This window comes from Oncorhynchus masou, chromosome 21 (genome assembly GCF_036934945.1).
Source record: "Oncorhynchus masou masou isolate Uvic2021 chromosome 21, UVic_Omas_1.1, whole genome shotgun sequence".
NCBI lineage: Eukaryota > Metazoa > Chordata > Actinopteri > Salmoniformes > Salmonidae > Oncorhynchus > Oncorhynchus masou.
In genome coordinates this window covers 48536862-48558739 of record NC_088232.1, presented here as the reverse complement: position 1 = coordinate 48558739, position 21878 = coordinate 48536862, and the positions used below count along the sequence as shown (strand labels likewise).

General features: G+C 45.0%; 1 protein-coding gene across 1 annotated transcript; it reads left to right on the top strand.

Moving 5' to 3' along the window:
- The first annotated feature begins 2980 nt into the window (after positions 1 to 2980).
- Positions 2981 to 20653, top strand: LOC135508446 (transcription cofactor vestigial-like protein 2). Its single transcript, XM_064928633.1, has 4 exons — positions 2981 to 3604; positions 14504 to 14831; positions 17566 to 17982; positions 19538 to 20653. Exons 1-4 carry the CDS (start codon positions 3518 to 3520, stop codon positions 19579 to 19581), a joined length of 876 nt encoding a protein of 291 aa, XP_064784705.1. The 5' UTR covers positions 2981 to 3517; the 3' UTR covers positions 19582 to 20653.
- The last annotated feature ends 1225 nt before the right edge of the window (positions 20654 to 21878 follow it).

Sequence of the window (21878 nt, the reverse complement as noted above, 5' to 3'; positions counted from 1 at the left end):
CCTGTGCAGAAATGATTAGCATAATTTTTTTTAATTGAACCTTTATTTAACTGGGCAAGTCAGTTAACAACACATTCTTATTTACAATGACGGCCTACCGGGGAAAAGTGGGTTAACTGCATGTTCAGGGGCAGAACGACAGACTTTTACCTTGTCAGCTTGGGGATTCAATCCAGCAACCTTTGGGTTACTGGCCCAACGCTCTAAACACTAGGCTTCCTGCCGCCCCAGAGGAAGTGTTTGGTGGGGTGGTCATAAGCAACAGTGATGTTACTTGTGTTTATTTTTGGCTCGAGCACAGACATCACATGCACACACAAATATACACACACAGAAATACACACACACACATTATTGTGCTTGAATAATAATACAAAACTAAATTTGTAATAAATAATAAATTAGTAAAATGATGCTCATCATGAACATATATACAAAAACAAAGTAATTTTTTGAACTAGCTTGTTCCCTACATCTACACTCTATTCCAGGCAACGGGTTGAGTCACTCACCCTCCTCCCTTTCCTAGTTTGGTCACTGTATGACAAGTGTTGCATTGCTAACCACACACACACACCATTGCCCAATAGAGACAAATGACTGTAGACGGCTGTTCCAGAGGGAGGGCAGAGTGCTGTAAGGCAACGATGCGGTTTATGTGTTGCTGGGGAAGAGCGAGGGAGAGAGTCATGGTCATTAATACTAGAGGTCTCCCTTTCGTCAGCTGCAGCTGTTGATCACGCTGTAAGTTGGAGCGCTCCAACATTGCATCACATACTTCCTCTGGCTCCAGTGCCTTGCTGCGTCCTAAACAACAGACAAAATGGAACCAAACCTTTCCAGACCTGATTATATCTGAAAATACCTATTATATTATATTCTACTACATTTGGCTAACATTTACATGTAACTTTTATGTGATTTATAGCAGGTGCCTCTGGAGCATTTTTGGGTTTGTATGTACAATATCAGACAACAACATCAAAGGAGCAAAAATAAGAAAACCACCAGGTTATAAATGAAATGATGCCACAACAGCTGAATCACAACTTAAAGTGCAAAAGTAAACGTATTGTTGATACACAACTAGTAAACACGGTGCCCAAACCTACTGTAGACATCGAGGGATTGACAGAGCGACGTCTATGCCCCCCCACCTCAGCAGCAACACGACATCATCCAACTTCCCAACGGCCTCGTCCGGCAACAGACATCAGAGGCATTCCATCTCATCTGACACTCGTCAAAGGAAGTCTACAAATATTCCACACTATTCTCCCTTGCGTTCCCGAGTGTCTGTCAAAAATACTGGCATGCCGACCCAATCAGGCTCCTTTAAAGCTTTTAAGTGCCACATTGCTCCTTTAAAGCACTTAAAGTGCCACATTGCTCCTTTAAACTGTTAATGGGTCACATTTCAGACATAACATCTAACCTATCAAACCTGGACAGAATCAAGCCAGAATAAAACCTGGGCGGTTTGGGTGGTAGGGTAAATTGATTAATTATTTTCTTTTGTAATTAATTCTCAAACCATACTATGACAGGTGACATGGTGTGAGGAAAGGGCCTTGTTTGTTTAACTGATGGGTGATAATTTGTCATGGAATTGTGTCGTTTTTCCTGTCCTGGTGTTGGTATGGCCAGTGTGTGTTCCCTTAAGTTAACCCAAATGTGTCATTCTGAGAATCCCACCAAACAGCTCTGATGTTCTCAGACATGCTAACCCATATGGATGTTGGGCTGTAAGGCCATCATAACGCCTTCATTCATATGGAATACACCTTCGGAAGGTGGACAGGAAGCCACTTGGTTGTTAAATTACCTCTACTACTGTAACCGTGTACAGTACATTATGAATCTCCTGTAGGCCTATGTGTAAACCTGGGATAGTTCATTTAGGGGTATGAGCGGAGCACGGTTCCCACCAACTAAACTCTGCTGTGGCACAAGGCAGATTACATCAGGGAAAATGGAAAGCATTGATTGAAAAATAGATTGTTTGATAATAATAGAGAACCTTTAAAAAATTTAAACAATTACTGTACAAATGATACTAGGTTTACACTTCTTAGTACAATTCTGATCTTAATCGGACAGTCTGGGATTCAAAAAACAACTCAAAAGCCACCCTGACACTATTCTTTAGTAAACAGCTGGAATGTATAGATGGAGCTATGGAAGCAAGGACTGACCATCCACAAGAACAACATTATAGTTCCTAAACAGGTTAGGCTATAGGCCTGTTATAGGCACACCTTACAATGCATGTACACAACATTGAGAAAACTTCCTCTTTTCATGACAGACTGACCAGGTGAATCCAGGTGAAAGCTATGATCCCTTATTGATGTCACTTGTTAAATCCACTTCAATCAGTGTAGATGAAGGGGAGGAGACAGGTGAAAGAAACATTTTTAAGCTATGAGACAATTGAGACATGGCTTGTGTTTGTGGGCCATTCAGAGGGTGAACGGGCAAGATGAAAGATTTAAGTGCCTTTAAACGGGGTATGGTAGTAGGTGTCAGGCGCACCGGTTTGTGTCAAGAACTGCAACACTGCTCAACAGTTTCCTGTGTGTATCAAGAATGGTCCAGCACCCAAAGGACATCAAGTCAATGTGACACAACTGTGGGAAGCATTGGAGTCGACATGGACCATCATCCCTGTGGAACGCTTTTGACACTTTGTAGAGTCCATTCACTGACGAATTGAGGCTGTTATCAGGGCAAGAGAGGGGTACAACTCAATATTAGGAAGGTGTTCCTAATGTTTAGTATACTCAGTGTATACACAATACAGCCTATTGTCCTGTATACAGTATAGTGATGTAATATGTAAACACATTACAAATCCAAACATTTATTTTAGGGGGGAACCACTACTGGGTGGGGTCGAGATGTACAGGACACTCTTGTGTCTGTTTTGTTCTATAAACCTCTCTCAGTACAATCTGAGAGCACAGCTGTTGTTGCGTGCAGTAGTGGAGAGCGCGCTCTGGAGTGATGTCAAGCTTCGTGCTGCTTGCTGCGCATTGCCACTGACCGAGCTGGAGCGCCTTGCTTAGTTCGTTGCATTGCCACTGACGGAGCTGGAGCGCCTTGCTTAGTTCGTTGCATTGCCACTGACGGAGCTGGAGCGCCTTGCTTAGTTCGTTGCATTGCCACTGATCGAGCTGGAGCGCCTTGCTTAGTTCGTTGCATTGCCACTGACCGAGCTGGAGCGCCTTGCTTAGTTCGTTGCATTGCCACTGACGGAGCTGGAGCGCCTTGCTTAGTTCGTTGCATTGCCACTGATCGAGCTGGAGCGCCTTGCTTAGTTCGTTGCATTGCCACTGATCGAGCTGGAGCGCCTTGATTCGTTCGTTGCATTGCTACTGACCGAGCTGGAGCGCCTTGCTTAGTTCGTTGCATTGCTGCTAGCGAACGGAATGTTGTCTCTCTGTCACAACGTCGGTTTCCATACGACAGCGCTACACTTCCCTTCCCTGCCCAGAGAGGACACCGTGCCATTATCATGAGTTGTTTGGATGTTATGTACCCAGTCTATGGACATTACGCACCGTACGCGCCAGCCACTCCCGCGTTCATCAACAACTTCCAGGTAAGGAGGCGCTTTGGAAAGGTTTCCAGTTAATGAATTAAATGCGCGAGAAAAACTTTGCATTGTGGGAATACTTTTGGGTAACTATTTACTTTGACTACATATCCGTAAAGCATGTATTACACATCTATAAGCATTGCATCAACATATTACAACAGGGCGACAAAGTTCATTAAATATATCCTGCCATGACATGCAAGAGCTCATATTTAGGTATACAGGGCGGTAACCAGGGTCTGAGTTTTAGTGATGTCTGGACGGGGGGATGCACACCAAATATTTGTTAAGAGAGTTTAAGCTTATTTATTGAAAATGCTATTTGGAGAACAGCAAAAACAAGCAAAAATGATCCCAGACATTATCACATTGGTTGCTATAGCTTCATTACCTCAGCATCTACAAACACATAAGCCTATTAGCTGTTTAATTAACCGCTAAACATTACCTCACATTAACTCTAACCGGGATTAAGAACTATAATTTAATACCTACAGAGGGATCTGTTATTAGAAAAGGTATTTTACTAACAAAAAGTAATCACATGAGTTTGTTTTACAGAATGTTTTGTGTGCAGTTTTACAGCTATTTCCTGCTCTTCTAAACGTTTTGCCATTGGGTGGGGGGGACACATTGTTCCCGTTTTAAAGCTAATTTCTTGCAATTGTACACATTTCACTATGACCTATGCCATGTTAGTATGATATCTGACTGAGAGTGACTAAAACAATCAATGGGGGCCCCCTGGAGATCAGGGCCCCTGAGTAATTCTTCCATGATTACTACATGTTTAGATAGTTGACTAGACTTTCTAGACTAATTTACCAATCTACAAATGTTTAACTAACATGGGCTAGTTGAGTGACGGTCAGTGAGTACACCTTGTGTATTCTACTATTCTAACTCTCAACAGTAAATTGAGACCCCAACTGAGATTTTTTTGTTATATATATACATACAGTACCTTCAGAAAGTATACACACCCCTTGACTTTTTCCACATTTTGTTGTGTTACAGCCTACATTTAAAATGGATTAAAATGTAGATTTTTTTTTGTCATTGGCCTACACACAATATCCCATAATGTCAAAGTGGAATTATGTTTTTTAATTGAAAACGAAAATCTGAAATGTCTTGAGTCAATAAGTATTCAGCCCCTTTGTTATGGCAAACCGAAATAAGTGATAGGAGAAAACTGAGGATGGATCAATGACATTGTAGTTACTCCACAATACTAACCTAATAGACAGAGTGAAAAAGAAGGAAGCCTGTACAGAATACAAATATTCCAAAACATGCTTCCTGTTTGCAACAAGGCACTAAAGTAATAGTGCAAAAAAATGTTACAAAGCAATTAACATTTTGTCCTGAATACAAAGTATTATGTTTGGGGCAAATCCAATAAAACACATTACAGAGTAACACTCTCCATATTTTGAAGCATAGTGGTGGCTGCATTATGTTATGGGCATGCTTGTAATTGTTAAGGACTTGGGAGTTTTTCAGGATAAAAAATAAACTTAATGGAGCTCAGCACAGGAAAAATCCTAGAGAAAAACCTTGTTCAGTCACTTGGAGATGAATTCACTTTTCAGCAGGACAATAACCTAAAGCACAAGGCCAAATCTACACTGGAGTTGCTTACCAAAAAGACAGTGAATATTCCTGAGTGGCCGAGTTACAGTGTTGTCTTAAATCTAATTGAGAATCTATGGCAAGACTTGAAAATGGTTGTCTAGCAATGATCAACAACCAATTTGACAGAGCTTGAAAAGAATAATGAGCAGATTTTGCATAATCCAGGTGTGGAAATCCCTTAGAGACTTACCCAGAAAGACTCACAGCTGTAATTGCTGCCAATGGTGCCTCTACAAAGTATTGACTCAGGGGTGTGAATACTTATGTCAATGAGATATTTCTATATATATTTTTCAATACATTGGCAAAAATGTCTGAAAACACGTTTTCACTTTGTCATTAAAGGGTATTGTGTGTAGATGAGTGAGATTTAAAAAATATATTTTATCCATTTTGAATTCAGGCTTGTAAGACACCACAATATGGAGTAAGTCAAGGGGTAGGAATGAAGGCACTGTATATATATATATGTTAATGCATCATAATGATGACAGCGTACTGTCACCATAATGGCTGTTCTCAAAAGTGTGCTTCTTCCAAAGCAGGGTTAGTGAATTTGCCAAAAGGCCAAACCACATTTGGAGAATTATGCTGATGATATAGCCTGTGCCTGCCCCATTTCTCCCACAGACCAGCATAGGCCTGTGACTTACCTTCTTCTACCCACTGAGGTCAAATGTTCATGAAGATCCCCACAATGTGAATTCATACATCAACTTTGAATGTTTGTGTTCTAGATTAGAGTGGCAATCTGCACAGTTAATTACCATGAAGTGCTTAGCTATAAACACTTTATGAATGGGAACAAATAGTTCACTTGACTTTGCATAGAATTCGTACATAAACCTTTCATGTTATAGATCAGTATGACCAACTTAGGCCTAATTGTGATTTGGAAAAAGGACTGTTAATGAGTTATGATATGATCCTTAACTACACGATTTGATCTGTTCAAATTTACCCTGAGGATTCAACCATGTGAGAATCTTCAGGCGACATTGACCTCAGTGAGAAGAAGATGGTAAGACACGGGTCTACAGTATGTTTTATTTTGATTTATTTTACCTTTATTTAACCAGGCAAGTCAGTTAAGAACAAATTCTTATTTTCAATGACAGCCTAGGAACCGTGGGTTAACTGCCTGTTCAGGGGCAGAACGACAGATTTGTACCTTGTCAGCTCGAGGGTTTAAACTTGCAACCTTCCGGTTAGGATAAGAGCGTCTGCTAAATGACTTAAATGTAATGTAATGTTACTAGTCCAACGCTCTAACCACTAGGCTACCCTGCCGCCCCAAGATGTACCGATCTGTGGTGGGAAATGGGGCTAGTACAGGCTATATACACTACATGACCCAAAGTATGTGGATACCTACTCATTGGGCATTAATATGGAGTGGGTCCCCCCTTACCTGCTATTGTCATGTCTTGTTATGTCTGTTCCTGTCCTTTCTCTTCACTCTGTCTCTCTCTGCTGGTCTTTTTAGGTTACCTTCTCTGTCTCTCATTCTTCAGCTGTTCTACATCTCCCCTAACTAGCTCATTCACTCTTTCTCACCTGTTCTCTCTTCCCCCTCTGATTAGGTCTCTATTTCTCTCTCTGTTCCTGCTACTTTCAGTGTCTGATTCTTGTTTGTGTTTTTGATGCCAGAAGCAAGCTGTCGTCTCGTTTGCTTCCACCTTGTCCTATCCTGTCGGAGTCTGCCTGGCAGGTGCATCCTGCACTATACTAACGTTCTTTTTGTTCCATTGTCAACGTTGGAAGAGGATTTATGCCATTCCTGTTTTTCATTAAAGTACTCTGTTTTCTGTTAAAACCGCTTTTGGGTCTTCACTCAAGTACATAACAGAAGAATCAGACCAAGAATGGACCCAGCGGCTCCGGACCCTTTTCACTCCGCCGTCGAGATCCAGGGAGCGATGCTAGGCAGACACGAGGAGGAATTGTCTGCTGCTCGACATGCCGTTGAGACCCTGGCCGTCCAAGTCTCCGACCTCACAAGACAGGTTCACCAACTCCACCTCGATCCACCGCCCACTTCCAGGGTTTCCGAGTCTCCGGAGCCCAGGATCAACAACCCGCCCTGTTACTCTGGGGAGCCCACTGAGTGCCGCTCATTCCTCACTCAGTGTGATGTGGTGTTCTCTCTCCAGCCCAACACTTACTCCAGGAGCGCAGCCCGCATCGCCTACGTCATTTCTCTCCTTACCGGACGGGCGCGTGAGTGGGGCACGGCAATCTGGGAGGCGAGGGCTGAGTGTATTAACCAGTTTCAGGACTTTAAGGAGGAGATGATACGGGTTTTTGACCGTTCTGTTTTTGGGGAGGAGGCTTCCAGGGCCCTGTCTTCCCTATGTCAGGGGAATCGATCCATAACGGATTATTCTATTGAGTTTCGCACTCTCGCTGCCTCTAGTGACTGGAACGAGCCGGCTTTGCTCGCTCGTTTTCTGGAGGGTCTCCTCGTCGAGGTTAAGGATGAGATCCTCCCGGGAGGTTCCTTCCAGTCTGGACTCCTTAATAGCCCTCGCTATTCGCATAGAGCGACGGTTTGATCTTCGTCGCCGAGCTCGTGGAAAGGAGCTCGCGTTCTCCGTTGCTCCCCTCTCCACATCACTGCCACCTGCCGCATCACTGCCACCCTCCTCCGCCGGCTCGGATGCTGAGCCTATGCAGCTGGGGGTATCCGCATCTCGGCCAAGGAGAAGGAACGGAGAATCACCAATCGCCTCTGTCTCTACTGCGGCTCCGCTGGTCATTTTGTCACCTCATGTCCAGTAAAAGCCAGAGCTCATCAGTAAGAGGAGGGCTACTGGTGAGCGCAACTACTCAGGCCTCTCCTTCTGGATCACGCACTACCTTTCCGGTCCATCTCCGCTGGCCCGGTTCATCTGCTTCCTGCAGTGCCTTGATAGACTCTGGGGCGGAGGGCTGTTTTATGGACGAGACCTGGGCTCGGGAACATGACATTCCTCTCAGACAGTTAGGGGAGCCCACGGCCTTGTTCGCTTTAGATGGTAGTTCTCTCCCCAAGATTCAGCGTGAGACGCTGCCTTTAACCCTCACTGTCTCTGGTAATCATAGCGAAACCATTTCTTTTTTAATTTTTCGTTCACCTTTTACACCTGTTGTTTTGGGTCATCCCTGGCTAGTGCGCCATAACCCTTCTATTAATTGGTCTAGTAATACTATCCTATCCTGGAATGTTTCTTGTCATGTGACCTGTTTAATGTCTGCTATCCCTCCTGTTTCCTCTGTCTCTTCTTCACAGGAGGAGCCTGGCGATTTGACAGGGGTGCCGGAGGAGTATCACGATCTGCGCACGGTGTTCAGTCGTTCCAAGGCCACTTCTCTCCCTCCACACCGGTCGTATGACTGTAGTATTGATCTCCTTCCGGGAACTACTCCCCCGGGGTAGATTATACTCTCTGTCGGCTCCCGAACGTAAGGCTCTCGAGGATTATTTGTCGGTTTCGCCGACGCCGGTACCATAGTCTCCTCCTCCTCTCCCGCCGGAGCGGGGTTTTTTTTTGTTCAGAAGAAGGACGGGTCCCTGCGCCCATGCGTGGATTATCGAGGGCTGAATGACATAACAGTTAAGAATCGTTATCCGCTTCCTCTTATGTCTTCAGCCTTCGAGATCCTGCAGGGAGCCAGGTTTTTCACCAAATTGGACCTTCGTAACGCCTACCATCTCGTGCGCATCAGGGAGGGGGACGAGTGGAAGACGGCGTTTAACACTCCGTTAGGGCACTTTGAATACCGGGTTCTTCCTTTCGGCCTCGTTAACGCTCCAGCTGTCTTTCAGGCACTAGTTAACGACGTCCTGAGAGACATGCTGAACATTTTTGTTTTCGTTTACATGGACGATATCCTGATTTTTTCACCGTCTCTCTCGATTCATGTTCAGCACGTGCGACGCGTCCTCCAGCGCCTTTTGGAGAACTGTCTTTATGTGAAGGCTGAGAAGTGCACTTTTCATGCCGCCTCTGTCCCTTTTCTCGGTTCCGTTATTTCCGCTGAGGGCATTAAGATGGATCCCGCTAAGGTCCAGGCTGTCATTGATTGGCCCGTTCCTAAGTCACGCGTCGAGCTGCAGCGCTTTCTGGGCTTCGCTAATTTCTATCGTCGTTTCATCCGTAATTTCGGTCAGGTGGCAGCTCCCCCTCACAGCCCTTACTTCTGTTAAGACGTGCTTTAAGTGGTCCGTTTCCGCCCAGGGAGCTTTTGATCTTCTTAAGAATCGTTTTACATCCGCACCTATTCTTGTTACACCTGACATCTCTAGTCAGTTTGTTGTTGAGGTTGACGCGTCAGAGGTGGGCGTGGGAGCCATTCTTTCAGCGCTCTCTCTCTGACGGCAAGGTCCATCCTTGCGCGTTTTTCTCTCATCGCTTATCGCCGTCAGAACGTAACTATGATGTTGGTAATCGCGAACTGCTCGCCATCCGCTTAGCCCTAGGCGAATGGCGACAGTGGTTGGGGGGCGACTGTTCCTTTGTCGTTTGGACTGACCATAGGAACCTTGAGTACATCCGTTCAGCCAAACGACTTAATGCGCGTCAGGCTCGTTGGGCTCTGTTTTTCGCTCGTTTCGAGTTTGTTATTTCTTATCGTCCGGGCTCAAAAACACCAAGCCTGATGCTTTATCTCGTCTCTTCAGTTCTTCTGAGGTCTCCACCGACCCCGAGGGGATTCTCCCTGAAGGGCGTGTTGTCGGGTTGACTGTCTGGGGAATTGAGAGGCAGGTAAAGCAAGCACTCGCTCACACTCCGTCGCCGCGAGCTTGTCCTAGGAACCTTCTGTTCGTTCCCGTTCCTACTCGTCCGGCCGTTCTTCAGTGGGCCCACTCTGCCAAGTTAGCCGGCCACCCCGGCGTTCGGGGTACGCCGCTTCCATTCGCCAGCGTTTCTGGTGGCCCACTCGGGAACGTGACGCGCGTCGATTTGTCGCCGCTTGTTCGGTCTGCGCGCAGACTAAATCTGGGAACTCTCCTCCTGCCGGCCGTCTCAGACCGCTTCCCATTCCCTCTCGACCGTGGTCTCACATCGCTTTAGATTTTATCACCGGACTGCCTTCATCAGCGGGGAAGACAGTTATTCTTACGGTTGTCGATAGATTCTCTAAGGCGGCTCATTTCATTCCTCTCGCTAAGCTCCCTTCTGCTAAGGAGACGGCTCAGATCATTATCGAGAATGTTTTCCGAATTCATGGCCTTCCGTCTGACGTCGTTTCCGACAGAGGCCCGCAGTTCACGTCTCAATTTTGGAGGGAGTTTTGCCGTTTGATTGGGGCTTCCGTCAGTCTCTCGTCCGGCTTTCATCCCCAGTCTAACGGCAAGCCGAACGGGCCAATCAGACTGTTGGTCGCATTTTACGCAGTCTTTCTTTTCGTAACCCTGCGTCTTGGTCAGAACAGCTCCCCTGGGCAGAGTACGCCCACAACTCGCTTCCTCGTCTGCTACCGGTCTATCTCCTTTTCAGAGTAGCCTCGGGTACCAGCCTCCGCTGTTCTCATCTCAGCTCGCCGAGTCCTGCGTCCCCTCCGCTCAGGCTTTTGTCCAGCGTTGCGAGCGCACCTGGAAGGGGGTCAGGTCGGCACTTTGCCGTAATAGGGCGCAGACTGTGAGGGCCGCTAATAAGCGTAGGACCAAGAGTCCTAGATATTGTTGCGGTCAGAGAGTATGGCTCTCCACTCAGAACCTTCCCCTTAAGACAGCTTCTCGCAAGTTGGCCCCGCGGTTCATTGGTCCGTTCCGTATTTCCCAGGTCATTAATCCTGTCGCAGTGCGACTTCTTCTCCCGCGCTATCTTCGTCGCGTTCACCCGGTCTTCCATGTCTCCTGTGTTAAGCCCGTTCTTCGCGCCCCCGCTCGTCCCTCCCCCCCCATCCTTGTCGAGGGCGCACCCATCTACAGGGTTCGTAAGATTTTGGACATGCGCCCTCGGGCCGTGGTCATCAGTACCTAGTGGATTGGGAGGGGTACGGTCCTGAGGAGAGGAGTTGGGTTCCCTCTCGGGACGTGCTGGACCGTTCGCTGATCGATGATTTCCTCCGTTGCCGCCAGGTTTCCTCCTCGAGTGCGCCAGGAGGCGCTCGGTGAGTGGGGGGGGTACTGTCATGTCTTGTTATGTCTGTTCCTGTCCTTTCTCTTCACTCTGTCTCTCTCTGCTGGTCTTTTTAGGTTACCTTCTCTGTCTCTCATTCTTCAGCTGTTCTACATCTCCCCTAACTAGCTCATTCACTCTTTCCCACCTGTTCTCTCTTCCCCTCTGATTAGGTCTCTATTTCTCTCTCTGTTCCTGCTACTTTCAGTGTCTGATTCTTGTTTGTGTTTTTGATGCCAGAAGCAAGCTGTCGTCTCGTTTGCTTCCACCTTGTCCTATCCTGTCGGAGTCTGCCTGGCAGGTGCATCCTGCACTATACTACGTTCTTTTTGTTCCATTGTCAACGTTGGAAGAGGATTTATGCCATTCCTGTTTTTCATTAAAGAACTCTGTTTTCTGTTAAAACCGCTTTGGGTCTGATGGAACATTGATTCGGGAACTTGCTTCCATTCAGCCACAAGAGCATTAGTGAGGTCGGGCACTGATTTTGGGTGATGAGGCCTGGCTCGCAGTCAGTGTTCCAATTCATTCCTAAGGTGTTTGATGTGGTTGAGGTCAGGGCTCTGCGCAGGCCAGTCAAGTTCTTCCACAACGATCTCGACAAGCCATTTCTGTATGGACCTCACTTTGTGCACAGGAGCATTGTCATGCTGAAACAGGAAAGGACCTTCCCCAAACTGTTGCCACATATTTGGAAGCACAGAATTGTCTAAAATGTCATTGTATGCTGTAGCGTTAACATTTCCCTTCATTGGAACGAAGGAGCACAAACCATGAAAAACAGCACCAGACAATTATTCCTCATCCACCAAACTTTACAGTTGGCACTATGCATTGGGGCAAGTAGCTTTTCCTGGCATCCGCCAAACCCAGATTTGTCCGTCAGACTGCCAGATGGTGAAGCGTTATTCCTCACTCCGGAGAACGCATTTCTACTGCCCCAGAATCCAAAGGTTGCGAGCTTTACACCACTCCAGCCGACGCTTGGCATTGCGCATGTTGATCTTAAGCTTGTGTGCGGTTGCTCAGCCATGGAAACCCATTTCGTGAAGCTCCTGACAAACAGTTATTGTACTGACATTCCTTCCAGAGGCAGTTTGGAACTCGGTAGTGAGTGTTGCAACCAATGACACTTGGCGGTTCCGTTCTGTGAGATTGTGTGGCCCACTACCTCGCAGTTGATCCGTTGTTGCTCCTAGACTTTTCCACTTCACAATAACAGCACTTACAGTTGCCCGGGGCAGCTTTAGCAGGGCATACATTTGACAAACTGACTTGTTGAAAGGTGGCATCCCATGACGGTGCCATGTTGAAAATCACTGAACTCTTCAGTACTACCAATGTTTGTCTATGGAGATTGCCTGGCTGCTCAATTTTATACAACTGTCAGCAATGGATGTGGCTGAAATAGCAGAATCCACTAATTTGACGGGGTGACCACATGCTTTTGTAAATATAGTGTATCAGCATAATTTTCATTTGGTAATCACATGATCACATGTTTGGTCTTTTGGCATATTCTCTAACCCTGGTATGGCAGAAGCACACTTTTTGATAACAACAATAATGATGACACTATGCTGTCATTGTAATAATGCATCTATTAAGATAACAAAATATGAGTTCTTGTAAATATGAGCTCTTGTAAATATGTGCTCTTGTATAAATGAGCTCTTGTTTATATGAGCACTTGTTTATATGAGCTCTTGTAAATATGAGTTCTTGTATATATGAGCTCTTGTAAATATGAGCTTTTGTAAATATGAGCTCTTGTAAATATGAGCTCTTTTTTATATGAGCTCTTGTAAATATGAGCTCTTGTAAATATGAGCTTTTGTAAATATGAGCTCTTGTAAATATGAGCTCTTTTTTATATGAGCTCTTGTAAATATGAGCTCTTGTAAATATGTGCTCTTGTTGTTGATTCTTCACAAAACAATACAGTTTTATATCTTTATGTTTGAAGCCTGAAATGTGGCAAAAGGTTGCAAAGTTCAAGGGGGCCGAATACTTTCCCAAGGCACTGTATATGAGCTATTTTATAGATGAGCTCTTGTATATATGAGCTCTTGTAAATATGAGCTCTTGTAAATATGAGCTCTTGTTTATATGAACTCTTGTAAATATGAGCTCTTGTAAATATGTGCTCTTGTATATATGAGCTCTTGTATATATGAGCTCTTGTAAATATGTGCTCTTGTATATATGAGCTCTTGTATATATGAGCTCTTTTTTATATGAGCTTTTGTAAATATGAGCTCTTGTAAATATGAGCTCTTTTTTATATGAGCTCTTGTAAATATGAGCTCTTGTAAATATGTGCTCTTGTATATATGAGCTCTTGTAAATATGAGCTCTTGTATATATGAGCTCTTGTAAATATGAGTTCTTGTATATATGAGCTCTTGTAAATATGAGCTCTTGTAAATATGAGCTATTGTAAATATGAGCTATTGTATATATGAGCTCTTGTATATACAAGCTCTTGTAAATATGAGCTCTTGTAAATATGAGCTCTTGTAAATATGAGCTCTTGTAAATATGAGCTCTTGTATATATGAGCTCTTGTATATATGAGCTCTTCTATAGCATGTCATGAATGCTCTATAGATCTGCTCTGGATATATTTCATTACCCTTTAATAATCAAGTTAGGACCTGTTATAATGTGTTCATGAAATGCTTGCAGATGTGTAATGAATGAGTTATGGCTATGTACTCAAAGGAAATCGTTACAGATTTGTATTTTTTTTAAAATTGTTGTTGTAAAGCAACCTATTTGGTTGTTTCAGCTTCACAAAATGTTGATGTAGCCAATATGGACAGTTTATTAACGAGGTCTATTGCAAGCCAAATGTATTCCACATACAGTGCTCTGTTTCTCAATGTTCCATTATCAAAGCTAAGGATTACATTTTTGTTATGGCTCAGCATTTTTGTTGTTTGGCAATTGGAAGACACTGATTTTGTTTGAATAGTTGTGGGAAAAAACAGTGTCATGATCACAGGACTATTCGTCAATGCACACGCCCACCCACACACACACACACACACAAACACACACACACGTCTTATGTCACAATAGACGTGATGTCTACCAGATCTCTCTCCCTCCTAACAACTGTCTATTGCCCCCACCCAACCCCATCCCCCTCCAGGCACCAGTCGGTCTGAGGAGCACCTCTCCTCGCCACAGAGACTTCATGATGGAAAGCAGGGGGATGCAAAGAGGTCCCGAGGGGGTGTCGTCAGGCACCAGCGTGGGCCCCGGCACTTCCTCTTCCTCGTATCCCTCCGCCAAGCGACCGGAGGAAGGCCCTAAGGAGAAACAGGAAGTCCCCGAGGCTGAGTACCTGACGTCGCGTTGCATCCTCTTCACGTACTACCAGGGGGACATCAGCAGTGTGGTGGACGAACACTTCTCCAGGGCACTCAGCTCCTACATGGAAGGAGAGGGCAAGAGGAGGGCGTTGGACCTGGGTACAGGTAGGGTAGACACAGCTAGGAGTGTGTGTGGTATGGCGGGGGGTCTGTGTGTGTCTGCCACCATGTGTGTGACTGGTGAGGTCAGAGGACACGTGTGTGTGTGTGTGTGTGTGTGTGTGTGTGTGTGTGTGTGTGTGTGTGTGTGTGTGTGTGTGTGTGTGTGTGTGTGTGTGTGGACTAAAAATGTTGGGATCAGAGGTTAGGAAGGCTTGCGGGTCAAGGGTCAGGCATATCATTAGACATGCTTTTGAGGTTCTTCAGGCTCTCAGTTAAGTGTGCTTTGGATAGTTATGTGTGTTTTGGGTAGTTAGATGTGCTTTGGATAGTTAGGTGTGTTTTTGGTGGTTAGATGTGCTTTGGGTAGTTAGGTGTGTTTTTGGTAGTTAGATGTGCTTTGGGTAGTTAGGTGTGTTTTTGGTCGTTAGATGTGCTTTAGGTAGTTAGGTGTGTTTTTGGTAGTTGTGCTTTGGGTAGTTAGGTGTGTTTTTGGTCGTTAGATGTGCTTTGGGTAGTTAGGTGTGTTTTTGGTCGTTAGATGTGCTTTGGGTAGTTAGGTGTGTTTTTGGTAGTTAGATGTGCTTTGGGTAGTCAGGTGTGTTTTTGGTCGTTAGATGTGCTTTGGGTAGTTAGGTGTGTTTTGGTAGTTAGATGTGCTTTGCATAGTTAGGTGTGTTATTGGTCGTTAGATGTGCTTTGGGTAGTTAGCTGTGTTTTGGTAGTTAGATGTGCTTTGGGTAGTTAGGTGTGTTTTTGGTAGTTAGATGTGCTTTGGGTAGTTAGGTGTGTTTTTGGTAGTTAGATGTGCTTTGGGTAGTTAGGTGTGTTTTTGGTAGTTAGATGTGCTTTGGGTAGTTAGGTGTGTTTTGGTAGTTAGATGTGCTTTGGGTAGTTAGATGTGTTTTTGGTAGTTAGATGTGCTTTGGGTAGTTAGGTGTGTTTTTGGTCGTTAGATGTGCTTTGGGTAGTTAGGTGTGTTTTTGGTAGTTAGATGTGCTTTGGGTAGTTAGGTGTGCTTTGGGTAGTTAGGTGTGTTTTTGGTAGTTAGATGTGCTTTGGGTAGTTAGATGTGTTTTTGGTAGTTAGATGTGCTTTTGGTAGTTAGGTGTGTTTTTGGTAGTTAGATGTGCTTTGGGTAGTTAGGTGTGTTTTTGGTAGTTAGATGTGCTTTGGGTAGTTAGGTGTGTTTTTGGTAGTTAGATGTGCTTTGGGTAGTTAGGTGTGTTTTTGGTAGTTAGATGTGCTTTGGGTAGTTAGGTGTGTTTTTGGTCGTTTGATGTGCTTTGGGTAGTTAGGTGTGTTTTTGGTAGTTAGATGTGCTTTGGGTAGTTAGGGGTGTTTTGATGATATTTTTTTAACCTTTATTTATTAAACACAAGCAGATACAGATGAACAGAAAAAACCCAAGTCTAGACAGTATGTTATACATCAATGTGACATTGTAGAGAGAACCAGTTAAATATATAATTTTTTACACAAAGAGGCTACCAATTCATAGATGAATGGATTATTATCAATCAGTGGACATTTTCTCTCTAATCAACAACAGGGGCAGATGGTGTGGAAGGTCTTTTATATTCCTCTGATGTCAACCAATGTCTTCACATTAACTGTATTCAACAGCAATATGTTTGTACAAATTGTTTCACTGCTACTCATCAATTTCTCCACTTTTACATTTACCATTTACCTCGCCCACACAGTAGTGCTCAGCCTGTTCTCCCTCTCCCTTTCTCTCTCTCTCTGTCTCTCTCTCTCTCTCTCTCTCTCTCTCTCTCTCTCTCTCTCTCTCGGTCTTTCTCTCTCTCTCTCTCTGTCTCTCTCTCTCTCTCTCTCGCTCTGTTTCTGTCTGTCTGTCTGTCTGTCTGTCTGTCTGTCTGTCTGTCTGTCTGTCTGTCCCTCTCTCTCTCTCTGTCTCTCTCTCTCTCTCTCTCTCTCTCTCTCTCTCTGTCTTTCTCTCTCTCTCTCTCTCTGTCTCTCTCACTCTCTCTCGCTCTCTCTGTTTCTGTCTGTCTGTCTGTCTGTCTGTCTGTCTGTCTGTCTGTCTGTCTGTCTGTCTGTCTGTCCCTCTCTCTCTCTCTGTCTCTCTCTCTGTCTCTCTCTGTCTCTCTCTCTCTCTGTTTCTCTCTGTCTCTCTGTCTCTCTCGCTCTGGACGTCTTCATCCGTCTTCCTGCCTCACAACAGATACTATGTTTATATGCAGGCGTAAGCTTAGAACCCCTGGGGGGGAGGGGTTGGGGGGGGTTGAAGAGGTGAGGGAGAAAAAACAACAGGTGGGTTAGGAGGGGTGAAGAGGTGAGGGAGGGGTGCTGAGGGGAGTGAAGGGGCTGCTGGGAGGGCGATGGGTTCTCTGTCTGTCTGTCTGTCTGTCTGTCTGTCTCTGTCTTTCTCTCTCTCTCTCTCTCTCTCTCTCTCTCTCTCTCTCTCTCTCTGTCTCTCTGTCTCTTTCTCTGTCTGTTGGAATATGTCTCTTTCTCTCGTATCTGTAGCCAGCAGAAGGCTGCTGTTGGTAGGACTGTGTGCTGTATGTACATATGACCAATATACTGTGTCTGGGCCAGGGGGTGTGAAAACCATGTGACCTAAATAATGTTGTCATGACTTGCATGCATCTTTCCCAGGCCATCCAATACGTGTCTGTAAATCATGACATGACACACAGCAACTGTCCATGTCATACCTTAACCTGATCTTTGTTTACCTCCCTCCCTCTATCGCTCTCTCGTTCTCTCTCAGACACCCCTTCACCCAGCAGTCGCCACAGCTTCCCCCCATCCTTCTGGGATAGCAACTACCCCTCCCTCCAGTGTCGCTCCCGCTGCGAGCCCAGAGCGCCCACCTATTCCATGGACCCCTACGCTTCCGGACTCCACCCAGGCCTTCCTCACCCCCACTCACACCTGCACCCAGCAGAGGAGTGGGGCTACGCACAATGCCAAGCCTACGGGGCCCCCAGGCCCCTCCATGAACTTTACTCCCCCAGCAGCCTGGAGCCCCACCACCCATATGGCCCCCTTCTCATGCCCACTGTGCGACCCTCCCACCTGGGCACCCTCCCCGGACAACACCCCTATGATATCAGCAAGCTGGACCCCACCGCCCCCTGGCCGGGCCTCCTGCCCCCAGGTGAGATATCCATCAACATGGACTCAGGTATGCAGTCTCTTCTCTACTACAGCTGAGTCTACCACAACCACAACAACAACCACAACAACAACCACAACAACAACCATAACAACAACCACCACAGCAACCACCACAACAACAACCATAACCATAGCAACAACCACAACAGCAACCACACCAACAACCATTACAACAACAACAACCACCACAACAACAACAACCACAACAGCAACCATAACAACAACCACAACCACCACAACAACAACAACAACCATAACAACAACCACAAACACCACAACAACAACCACAACCACCACAACAACAACCATAACAACAACAACCATAGCAACAACCACAACAGCAACCACACCAACAACCATTACAACAACAACAACCACCACAACAACAACAACCACAACAGCAACCATAACAACAACCACAACCACCACAACAACAACAACAACCATAACAACAACCACAACCACCACAACAACAACCACAACCAACACAACAACCACCACAACAACAACCACAACCTCACAACAACAACCATAACAACAACCACAACCACCACAACAACCACCACAACAATGACTACAATCATAACAACAACCACAACAACACAACAACAACCACAACCACAACAACAACCACCACAACAACCATAACAACAACCACAACCACCATAACAACCACCACAACAGCCATAACAACAACAACCATAACAACAACCACAACCACCACAACAACCACAAAAACAACCACAAACAACACAACAACCACCACAACAACAACCACAACCACCACCACAACAACCACAACAACAACCATAACAACAACCACAACCACTACAACAACCACCACAACAACAACCACAACCACCACAACAAACACAACAACAACCATAACAACAACCACAACCACTACAACAACCACCACAACAACAACCACAACCACCACAACAAACACAACAACAACCATAACAACAACCACAACCACAATCACCACAACAACCACCACAACAACAACCATAACAGCAACCACAACAACCACCACAACAACAACCACAACAACAACAACAACCACAACAACCATAACAACAACCACAATATTGTTTGTCAACGTGGCTTAGGATGAGATTGTTAGTCATTTCAGTTGTCATTGAGCTGTATACTGTAGGGCACAGTTGTCATTGAGCTGTATACTGTAGGTCACCGTTGTCATTGAGCTGTATACGGTAGGTCACCGTTGTCATTGAGCTGTATACTGTAGGGCACAGTTGTCATTGAGCTGTATACTGTAGGGCACAGTTGTTATTGAGCTGTATACTGTAGGGCACAGTTGTTATTGAGCTGTATACTGTAGGGCACAGTTGTCATTGAGCTGTATACTGTAGGTCACAGTTGTCATTGAGCTGTATACTGTAGGTCACCGTTGTCATTGAGCTGTATACTGTAGGTCACAGTTGTTATTGAGCTGTATACTGTAGGGCACAGTTGTTGTTGTTTGGATTAAAGACCAGGAGCAGCCAGTACAACTGTTTTGCCTCGTTCTCATTGTTTTCTTCTTTCTCTTTTTCCAGGCCTCCAGCATCACAAGAAAGGGAAGGAGTTGTACTGGTTTTAACAACCCTCCTCCATCGCCATCGACCAGCCATTACCAGATCCAATTTGGACCTCTGGTACTCTACCATTGAAGCGCCCCTTCCTCCCCCTCCTCCCCGTCCCGTCGTCCCTCCTTATCCCTCACCCACTACCTCCTCGTCTCCCCTCACCTCCCCCCAGGCCCACAGTGCCAGCTGAGAGGCAGGTCAGTGTGTTTGCACTGTGGAGATAAGGACTCATAGGCTGGACTCGTGGAGAGCAGAGCAGAGAAAGAGAGGGACAGAGAGAAAAGGGGTACAGCTTTGGTGACCACTGTTCTGTGTTCTGTGGTGTCTGGCCTCTCCTCTCCTATCGTTGCTCGGGGCTCAGCTGTGTGGCTGCGGCAGCATAGAGGCCGTTGGAGGCCACTGGCATGGTGCTGGCAACAGTGACCTGGTTTTGACAGAAAGGCAGAGGGGGAGAGACTTCTTTTGGACACTGGGGAAGAAGAAATAAAGATGAATGATATCTGGTAGCCCACTGTTACACTACATCCCCTTACTGCATATTATCTCTGTGTTGACATTGTATTCATCCTCATCCATATTATCTGGGCAATTATCTGCATGTAAACAAATGGACATGCGACCATCGGTCTGGCTGTGTATGGATTTGGATTGTGACTGTAATCATAATGCTGGTAGTTGTTTTTTGTTTTAGTTTTTTAAATGAGCATTTCTGAAATGAAATCTTCATTTGGCCAGCGCTCTGAAAATACTTTAGTTGTGCTTTCTTTAAAAGATGTCTGAGGAATGATTGAAGAATGGTTGATGGAGGTGACCATAATGGTGATGATAGTGTTGGTTTGTATATGAACTAATATTTTAGTTAGAGGAAGGGAAACACTACGGTAAGTCAACAACATCAATCAGCCCAGCATATCAAACTGCTGATCAAGTATTTCATCATTGTAAGGTGTTCCATTGATGTTGCTGTCGTTTGTTTATACATGCCAGTTTTTGTCGTTTTAAAAGTGGGATCTCAGTGTGTCCTTTCTCTTGCTTTTGTCAAGAAATAATATAATTATCAATAAATATTTTTATGGTACATTCAGACTTTCTTTCACTATCTGTCTGGAGTGATTATAACACTTATTTATTATTAATCATTAAATGGACCAATCAGCATGAAGGAAAAAGTATGAACCCAGAGGCAAAACTGGTAGCAATGATATCATCAGGACGTCTGGTTGTAATGATATCATCAGGACGTCTGGTTGTTAACTAACTGGTAGTAATGATATCATCAGGACGTCTGGTTGTAATGATATCATCAGGACGTCTGGTTGTAATGATATCATCAGGACGTCTGGCTGTAATGATATCATCAGGACGTCTAGCTGTAATGATATCATCAAGACGTCTGGTTGTTAACTAACTGCTTGTAATGATATCATCAGGACGTCTGGCTGTAATGATATCATCAGGACGTCTGGTAGTAATGATATCATCAGGACGTCTGGTTGTTAACTAACTGGTAGTAATGATATCATCAGGACGTCTGGCTGTAATGATATCATCAGGACGTTGGTTGTAATGATATCATCAGGACGTCTGGTTGTAATGATATCATCAGGATGTCGTCTGGTTGTAATGATATCATCAGGACTTCTGGCTGTAATGATATCATCAGGGCGTCTGGTTGTAATGATATCATCAGGGTTGTAATGTCATCAGGACGTCTGGTTGTAATGATATCATCAGGACGTCTGGTTGTAATGATATCATCAGGACGTCTGGTTGTAATGATATCATCAGGTTGTAATGATATCATCAGGATGTCTGGTTGTAATGATATCATCTCTGGTTGTAATGATATCATCAGGACGTCTGTTAACTAACTGGTTGTAATGATATCATCAGGACGTCTGGTTGTAATGATATCATCAGGGCGTCTGGCTGTAATGATATCATCAGGACGCGTCTGGCTGTAATGATATCATCAGGACGTCTGGTTGTAATGATATCATCAGGGCGTCTGGCTGTAATGATATCATCAGGACGTCTGGCTGTAATGATATCATCAGGACGTCTGGTTGTCATGATATCATCAGGGCGTCTGGTTGTCATGATATCATCAGGACGTCTGGCTGTAATGATATCATCAGGGCGTCTGGTTGTAATGATATCATCAGGGCGTCTATCATCAGTAATGATATCATCAGGACGTCTGGTTGTAATGATATCATCAGGGCGTCTGGCTGTAATGATATCATCAGGGCGTCTGGCTGTAATGATATCATCAGGAATGATATCATCAGGGCGTCTGGCTGTAATGATA